Source organism: Arachis ipaensis, chromosome B10 (genome assembly GCF_000816755.2).
Source record: "Arachis ipaensis cultivar K30076 chromosome B10, Araip1.1, whole genome shotgun sequence".
Lineage (NCBI taxonomy): Eukaryota > Viridiplantae > Streptophyta > Magnoliopsida > Fabales > Fabaceae > Arachis > Arachis ipaensis.
Window position 1 is genome coordinate 775,755 of NC_029794.2, and position 9,170 is coordinate 784,924.

The 9,170-nt window shown below is 33.0% G+C and overlaps 2 protein-coding genes across 2 annotated transcripts in view; one reads left to right on the forward strand and one right to left on the reverse strand.

The window, feature by feature from the left end:
• The window catches only part of LOC107623250 (dehydrodolichyl diphosphate synthase 6-like), a 1,982-nt gene extending 840 nt beyond the window's left edge, over positions 1-1,142 (forward strand). The window contains exons 2-3 of the mRNA XM_016325438.2: positions 106-491; positions 642-1,142. Coding sequence (XP_016180924.1) covers positions 106-491; positions 642-964 — 709 coding nt within the window. The 3' untranslated portion in view covers positions 965-1,142. The remainder of the gene's footprint in view (positions 1-105; positions 492-641) is intronic.
• On the reverse strand, positions 1,233-7,052 carry LOC107623248 (phosphoinositide phosphatase SAC7). Its single transcript, XM_016325436.2, has 19 exons — positions 6,767-7,052; positions 5,873-6,000; positions 5,688-5,779; positions 5,542-5,599; positions 5,226-5,282; positions 5,108-5,141; positions 4,938-5,018; positions 4,638-4,744; positions 4,146-4,232; positions 3,976-4,053; positions 3,785-3,855; positions 3,562-3,660; positions 3,371-3,470; positions 2,967-3,075; positions 2,775-2,847; positions 1,964-2,057; positions 1,778-1,870; positions 1,608-1,674; positions 1,233-1,509 (listed from the first exon to the last, which is right to left on the reverse strand). The coding sequence occupies exons 1-19, from the start codon at positions 6,996-6,998 to the stop codon at positions 1,379-1,381; spliced, it is 1,791 nt and encodes a 596-aa protein (XP_016180922.1). The 5' UTR covers positions 6,999-7,052; the 3' UTR covers positions 1,233-1,378.

Genomic DNA, 9,170 nt, shown 5'->3' on the forward strand with positions numbered 1-9,170 from the left:
CTTTTAATTTATAAGAATCTAATTGAAAATTGAATACAGTTAAAAAACTTTAGTCCTATGTTTGTTAGGACTAGTAAAATTTTCTGAATCCGTCGCTGGCGATAGGTACTGTTATGAACTGGGAGTGAAGTATGTAACTGTATATGCATTCAGCATTGACAACTTCAGAAGGAAGCCAAAAGATGTTCAAATTTTAATGGAACTTATGAGGCAGAAGATTGAAGAGTTGCTTCAACAAGAAAGCATCATCAATGAGTATGGTGTGAGGTTGCATTTCATTGGAAACATTTCAATGCTTAGTGAGCCTGTCAGGGTTGCTGTGGACAAGGCAATGCGAGTCACTGCCCACAACAACCACAGAGTTCTTCTCATCTGCGTCGCGTATACTTCGCGCGACGAGATGGTGCATGCCGTCTACCAATCTTGCAAGCAAAAATGGAGCCATCTAAATGGTGAAGAGCCATCAAAAGCAGTTAAGAATGGTGGTATAGGTATTAATTCAGCTCAACTCGACTCGTTTTCAGCCTGTAGGCTTTTAATAATTAAAAATATTCATAGTTTTTATATAATTTTTTACATCTGTCAACATTATTACTTTATTTTTTTGTCCTAATTGTTGTATGCTGTTTGATTTTTGACAGAGAAAGTGAAAGGGATTGAGGACAAAGTTGAGAAACATAGTGTTCCTCCTCCCTCTTCTTGTTCTCTAATAGAATTGGTGGATTTTGAGAGGAATATGTACATGGCAGTGGCACCAGACCCTGACATTTTGATCCGAACTTCCGGTGAGGCGCGGCTGAGCAACTTTCTTCTGTGGCAGGCTGGTACCTGCCCTCTGTATGCACCATCTTCACTTTGGCCTGAGATAGGTTTGAGGCACTTGGTCTTGGCAGTGTTGAACTTCCAAAAGTACCATCATTACTTGGAGAACAAGAAAGAGAAGAAGAAGCACAAGAACTTTTAATTGAACTATGGAAAATGTCTACTTTAATTTGGTAACAATAATAACAATAATATAGCCGAATTTCGAGACAGTTCAGTATAATTTACTCTTGTTTTCTTGACTCAAATCAAAAAGTATAATGATGTTATTTATATATGTATATATTGTATGAATCTTAAGCATACAAAAATGAACTGAATACATGAATCTCCAAGAACATAAACAAAATCTGCATATACAAATTAGGAGGAGGACAGTGGCATCAAAAACTGCCAACAAAAGGCACCAATTATGAATTTGTGGCAGCTATATATAATAGTAATAATGGCTACAAAAAGTTAGTATAGAAAAGAAGAATAAAATGTAATATGAGCATCATGCTAGGGAACCTTATGCAAACATATTGAATTCTTTTAAAAAAAAATTGATCATCATCTAAGACCGCGGCTTGTGTAGGCGTGGCCTGTTGCAGAAAACTCGGCCGTTCGCCCTCACGAACGCTGCTATACCAATACTAATTCCTGCCCACATCAGCGAAAGGAAGAAGTGCCGAAAATCGTATCGAACTGCAAGCAAGAACAGTGGACAGAAGCTATCATATCACTCAAAAAGCATGATTTAAGTATGAAGGACTTATGTAATGTAAAATTGATGAAAAACTCACCTTGTCTCAAGGACATGGTAGCGAAAAAGAATCCGGTCAAAACCAGGCCTAGAGCCAGAGGAAAAGACTGCAGAGACAATAGAAAAAAAAATGATGTTAATATTGATTTGTTATAAGATGAAGTTAATTATGTTCTTCAATCTGGAATTCATCTAAATTGAAACACTCACAGCAATAGATTCAATGCTTCCATTCTGAGAAGTTGGAGTCATATCTCTACCAACAGAGATTATGTAATGTCCTTGCATGAGATCAATTGCATCCTTCACCAACAACACAATTTAATTAAGCATGGTAATTAGTGTCACTAATAAACCAATTATTCATCTATATTAAGCATAATTAGTGTCACAAACCTGCTTTGTTCCATCAGCGAAATTATTCAAATAATAACGCATAAGAGCATTCCAACCATCAGTTAGTATGCCTTGAACAGTGCGGTGTCCAAATCTGAATCCAACAAAACCTCAAACTGTTAATGAAAAAATCAAATCAAATCATGAATATATTTTCAATATAGACTAATCTTCTATATGGTTGCATAATTTTACATGCTCTTTACAACATGATCTTTACAACCTCAAATTTGTACTTGTTTGGGCGCCATTATCTTGATAAAAAAAAAGATTTTTTTTTTATTTTTAGCGTGTTTGGCAAATTTCTAGTAGTAAAAGTAAAAGCACTAGAAAAATAAAAAAAAAAAACATCTTTTTTGAGAAGCTGTAATTTACATCTTTTAAAAGATCTTTTTTCCTTAAAAAAAGATATTTTTCATGTAATAAATAAACAAAAAATACTTTTATATTGTTATACCCAAACATAATTGATAGATAAAAAGATCTTTTTGCATGAGATATCCAAACATAAAATTACTTTTACTTTTTCGTAAGATTTTTTAAAAAAAGATAACTCGAAAAAGACCTTTTCTTAAAAACTCACACAAACAAGCCCAAAAAAAAGCAGTCGGGTGCACAAGCATCTTATTTTAGCCGTACTCAAATAAGGTAATGTAGACAGTCTAACCTAATAATTAGGTCAACAACTTAAACACTTGACCTTGATGTTATACAGAAACAACTCAACCGTTGCTCCAAAACTTCGCTCTTTACATGATATTAAAAAATAAAATAAAATAATCTTAGAAAAATTCCATGAGAAATTGAATACCTGGTAAAATCTCCTTTCAGAGCAGGAGTGCCTGAATATTGAATACTAATGTCATCACCATGATCTGCCCACACTGAACATAGAAAAAAAAAACATAAAAATCAAACAAGAATAGAATCAAAGTTTGAAAGTTTTTTACATGAATGAAAATGAACATAAATTATTAAATGCATAATATATAGTTATACTTACAGATCTTAAATTTATCATCCAGATTTGGATGTGAACTAATTGTTTCTTCAGCTCCAAAGACACCAAGTCTTCTAAGCTGGTATTCCAGCATATTCCGTCCAATCATGCTCTGCCACATCATTTTAATTCCGTCAAGCAAAAGTACTGTCTGTTTGGTTTATGTTTTTATTTTCTAAAACCATATTTTTCGACCAAACTTAGGTGCAGTCACTTCACGTGAAGTTGATAACTGAGAACTGTTAGATGAAAATTTAGTCAAATCAGTCAAATCATCTAACCTCACTCAGCCATCAACTTCACGTGAAATCGACTGCACCTGAGTTTTCACCTTTTCGTTTTCACTTTTTCTTTTCCGAAATTCTAAAAATAGAAAACACTGAAAATGAAAACAGAAACTAGCCGACCTGAGTGACATTTGTACGGTCTAAACAATCAACACAGTTGGTCCTAACAACTCCAAGTTGCTCCTTCATTTTCTCTCCCTTTTCATTCAACAGAAGATATCTACAATTCCATAACAAAGCAATGCAAAGCAAGTTTGAATCAAATTGCTAAAAGCCTTATCAGAATAACTTATCCAATAAAATTTTCGCACCCGTTTCTCTCAAGAAAATCTGAAATTTGATCATAGAGGATTGAGAGACGATCAAAATGAATGTGACCACATGTGCCATGGAAATCAAAGTGTATATATCTGTAAAACAAAAAGAAAAAAAAAATAAAAAGAAAAGAAAGAACATGTGCATAGATGTCAAATAGAAAGAAACCAAAAGAATGTATAAAGCCAAATCTAGAAGTTAATTGAAAGAGACTTCTACCTTACATCATCACCTGCCACCTGCTGCGCCGTGGTCGAAAATTTTTCATATAACCTCCCCTCTCCTCCATGCTGATAAGATTGGGAGCGAAAAAAGTTCGAATTATAGTTGAAAATAAACCACAATGTTAGTACTTAGTAACATTAGATATAATATTTGGAGTTAATTCAGAAGAAGAATTTTTTTTTCACCGTGTTGACAAGATCAATAGCTACCACACTCCCATATTTTTTTCTCAAATCTAAGAAATGACGCTCCATGACTCGAGGCTGCAGCGAAACATTAGTCAATTAGCATAGCAGAGAAGCTTGGAGATCAAGAAACACAAACAAAATGAAACAACAAGTCAAGAACCACTTACAGCTTCATCAGGTTTCAATATCTCAAACTTTGGCTTGTATGTTAAGTCAACAATTTGCTCCCATTGGAATGGCATCGATCCGCGAATCTGCAAGAGATCAAACAAAACCTTTCATCAAACAATTTGCTCCCACTAGAATTTTTAAAGGTTTCAAAACTCCTTTTTTGGTTTCGTGATGAAACCATGGCGTGGACAATTGAGGTTGAGGAGTCCCTCTCTTGTTGCATCGGGGAATTGGTTAGAAGGTTGAGGAGTCCCTTCGAATCAATTTCCAAACTATGGCGTTGACAAGTTAAGTTGATGAGTCCCTTTCTTGTTGTGACAAGAAATTGGGTCTTTGTATTCAATTTCAACTTATCCTTTTATTATTTCAATTACAATTTATCTTTTCTATTCAATTTCAATTTTTGTCTTGTTTATCCTTTTATTTCTTTATCACCTTGTTTCGACCAAATCACTTAAGACAAGATTCGACTAGAAAGCATTAATTACCTGAACAAATGATGCTGTATAGCCATTGAACTGCATAATTTGCTCTGATTCCACAAAATTAGCACAATAACCATCAGCATCAGCCCCTCTTCTCCACATCCGAGTTCCTTATTCGCCAAGCAACAAAATAAGATGTTATTAACAACCAAAAAGTACACAAAAAGTACACAAAAAGTTGAGTCATTTTATAACTACTCGTTCGATTTCTAAGATGCAGACGCGTCTTATGACATTACTAGTAATAAGTACATAGTCGATATGTAAAAGAATAGAAAGGAATTTTGAAGAGCTTTAGATTACCATTTCTTCTTGTGCATCTCCTAGCAATCAAAGTGATGTCAATGATATCTTTCCCAATTGCTGCTTGAAAATGGTGAAAGCCTAATGATTTGTTAAGGATAATTCTAAGAAGGCGAAAGTGAAGCGATATGATCAAACTAAACAACATATGAATGTCTTAGAAAGGATACTGCCTTGAACTACAGGAAGTAGGAATGGATCAAGCTGCATTCAAATAAAATAAAATTGAAGTGAGAAAATGTAGACAAGAAGAAGTTAACAGATGACAGCAATTTGTTACAAACACACCTTGTGATCAATCAGCATTTCCAACATATAATTGTTCCAGAGATATCGAGGCTCTGCCTGCAGCGAAACCAAAAGGAATTATAAATTGAATTGATCTAAAGTAGGCATTGTTTGCATAGTAAAAACTCGGGTGAAGTCGACTTCAGGTGAAGTTGATATCTGAGAGCCGTTAGATGAAAATTCAGTCAAATCAGTCAAATCATTTAACGGCTCTCAGGTATCAACTTCACGTGAAGTGGACTGCACTTGAGTTTTCACCTTGTTTGCATAGACATAAATTTTTTTACAAAGTTAAGATGCTTAGAGAAATTATTACCTGTCTCCAAAGAGGAAGCAATTTAGACTCATCACCCAATTCATTCAGTCGTTGGACACTGCATAATTTTATGTAAAATTCATATCAATAAGAATTGGATGATGATTTCTGAAAAATCTAAAAAAATTAAACGAAAAAAGAATCACCTCAAAGTTAAATTAGTGTCATATGAGAAGAATAGGCCATATGTCTTCTCAGCAACAGTTATTAACCTAGAAAATTCCATCTCTGTTTTCTTCTGCAAAAAGAATATCATACATCAAAATTGATAGTGAATTTTCATTGGAAAACAAATAGAAGCAAATGGAGTTAAAGGAAGTTAGTTAGTTACTTGCTCAGCAGGGGTATTGTTAAGAGTTTGATCACATGCAAAAACCTTCATTGATGATATCTTGTAAATTGGATGCCCCATGTGTGTTCCAACACATTCACGCCCAGTTATTACCAGCAAATATGATCCTATAAACCATTACATACTCACTTTAATTTCAAGTACTACTATAGTTAGGATAATGTTTAAATCGGTCGCGAAATCGTAGTTACATGGAAAGCAATACGTTCTGATATGGAACGGGTAGGTGATATGTCATATGTAAAATATTTTATGTGAAAAATATACATATGACTAGGGTGTAAGTTACCAAATCGGACCGAAAATTACTGCAAAACTAAACCGAAAATTATAACAACCGATTTGAAAACCGAAAAAATCGGTTTTTTTTTTTTTTACAAAATCGATCGGTTCGATTCGGTTTTCGGTTGGCTTGATAGAAACCAAACTGAACCGAACCGAACCGAAGATATGCATACATTTCAATGTTTTAACCATTTTAACCTTTAACCTAACCACAAAAATCCTCAACCCCTAACCATTTCAATGTTTTACTCTTATTATTTCAGTTTATTGACTATTTTAAACATCTAATTATTGTGATTCATATTCTTCTCATTAGAAATTAAAAACCAAAAAAATCGACCAAACCAAACCGCTGTTGGTTCGGTTCGGTTCGATTCAGTTATTATAAAAGCAGCAAACCGAACGGTTGTGTGTCTGTAAGAACCGAACATATCGGTTTGGTTGGTTTTTAGTCCAAAACCGAACCAAACCGAACCGATAACACCCCTACATATGACCTTTTGATACGCGGCGTATATGTTGAAATATGAAATACACATTGAAAATGAGTTAAACAGCGCGTGTATTTATATTGAAAATAGTAGTTACCAGCCAAGATCTTTAGCATGCCAATGACACCAAAAATGGTCATGATCTTAGGAACTCGAAGGGTGCTGCATTCAGGGATGCCATCAATGAGCTTCATGGTTCCATCTTTTCTACTAATTGAGAGTGGAGATCGAGAAGATGATCCTTCAATTGGTTCAATCACATACTGGTTCGGAAATTCCCATAGCCGCATCTTTGTGTGCAGCTTCTGCCCCGAATCTCCTTTCTCCATTCTTTCCCTGTTCAATCTAAAGATAATAGCCAATCTAAAGATAATAGCCGAAAATCGTCAGATAATTTGATGGTAGAAACTTACGTATAGTTATTTTTACGTGAAGATGATAGTTAAAAATTGTTAGATTCCAATTTAATCAAGGTGAAAACTCAGGTGAAGTCGACTTTATGTGAAGTTGATATCTGAGAGCCTTTAGATGAAAATTTAGTCAAATCAGTCAAATCATCTAACGGCTCTCAGGTATCAACTTCACGTGAAGTCGACTACACCTGAATTTCCACCTTTAATCAAACATATCAAATCATTTAACAGTTCTTAGTTATTTTTACGTGAAAATAAATACACGTGAGTCTCCACCAGTAATTGTCTAAACTGTTTAACATAATATAATCAAGGTTAAAATTATTATCTTTACGTGAAGATATTTTCACGTGAATAATTATTTAAATTGCAAACAATGAAATGACGTTGTTTGCAATTTAAAACAATGTGAAAAAAGAAATGGTTAACATGAGAGCTATGAAATTTTGAATGCATAGAAAAGAGAAATATTTACCTTTGTTGAAGGAGGATTAATGAATAATAAGAACACTAATTGTGATAACCAAAGAGATCTTAAAACTTTGAATTAGCAATGAAAGCAAGAAGGGGACACCACTAATATGCGCTTCATTATTTTTTTTTTTTTTTAAATTTTGTTTTGTTTGGAAGCAAATGTGTGTTGAAGAGTATGAGATTGTATTAGTGATGATATCAAAATAAGATTGAAACCTTTTTTGAGGCTAAAACAGTGGGTAATGCATGTGAATTAAGGACACGTAAAATGCAATTATGGGTTTGTGAGAGCTACTTGCCTACTACAATGGAGAACCTTGTGACGTAGTCAATTTTAAAATTAACGTTTAGGACACTTTTTTTTTTTGTTTAAAATAATTATTTGACTAAGTAATAATAATAATACACTACAAACGAATATATAAATATATGAACTAAGTAATAATAATAATTATTTGATTAACATTTAGGAGACTCTTTTTTTTTTTACTTTATTTGCAGGTGGAAACTCAGGTGCAATCGACTTTACGTGAAGTTGATACCTGAGAGCCGTTAGATGATTTGACTGATTTGACTAAATTTTCATCTAACGGCTCTCAAGTATCAACTTCACGTGAAGTCGACTTCACCTGAGTTTTCACCTTATTTGCATTGGTTCAAAACCGCCATCATTTGCCATTCAAGTATTTTGAGCAATAATACCAAAATCAATTATTGAGATTTATATAAATATATGTTTGGCAATTAATGGACAAATAAGAATTGGGTCTAGATCTTGAAAGTACACTTGATTGCAATGATTAATTAATCATTATAAGATTAGACCCACCATTTTTCATCAACTTCTGTAGGAAGCAAATTCAAATCAAAATTGATATTAATCTTATCATCACCATCATCATCAACACCATGATCTTTATTAAGGTCCTTCTTAATAACAATGGAATCCAATTTATTTGTCTTCAGCTTCTGCTTCTTTTCAGGAAGAGACTCCATCAAATCATCAATTTCTTCGTTTATTATGAAAAGAGATTCTTGTGTTGCATGGTGAGCAAGTAGATCCAAACCTTCAAGTAGTTCTTCAGTGGGAACAATTGAGTCTTCAAGTAGATTAATTAATCACATAATTAAGCAAACATGCATAACAAAAAAATATTATCAAATACAAATGTATACGTATTTGTTAAATATATATATATATATATAACCATTTAAATTTTTTAAATAAATAGTTTTATGATACATGTGTATACACCTCCATAGATATGAACATAATACAAAACTCATTTAAATATTTTTTTATTAAATACTTAATTAATATAATTATTGGTCAACAGATGTTCTAGAATTAGACGAGTACATTTTTAGTGGACAAAATTAAAAAGAATAATATCAATTAAGTAGTAGTCTAATATCAAGAACCGAAGAAGTATATGTATATGCCTATTTTCTTTTACATGAAACTATAATAATTATAGTGAGCAATAATGTTCACATCTACATTTGAATCTGAATTAATTAAGTAATAAGCAGCATAACTAAAAATTTGAGAAAAAAAAATATATGTAATAAGTTATTTCCGAATAAACATGATTGAGAAATGTGAACATATCT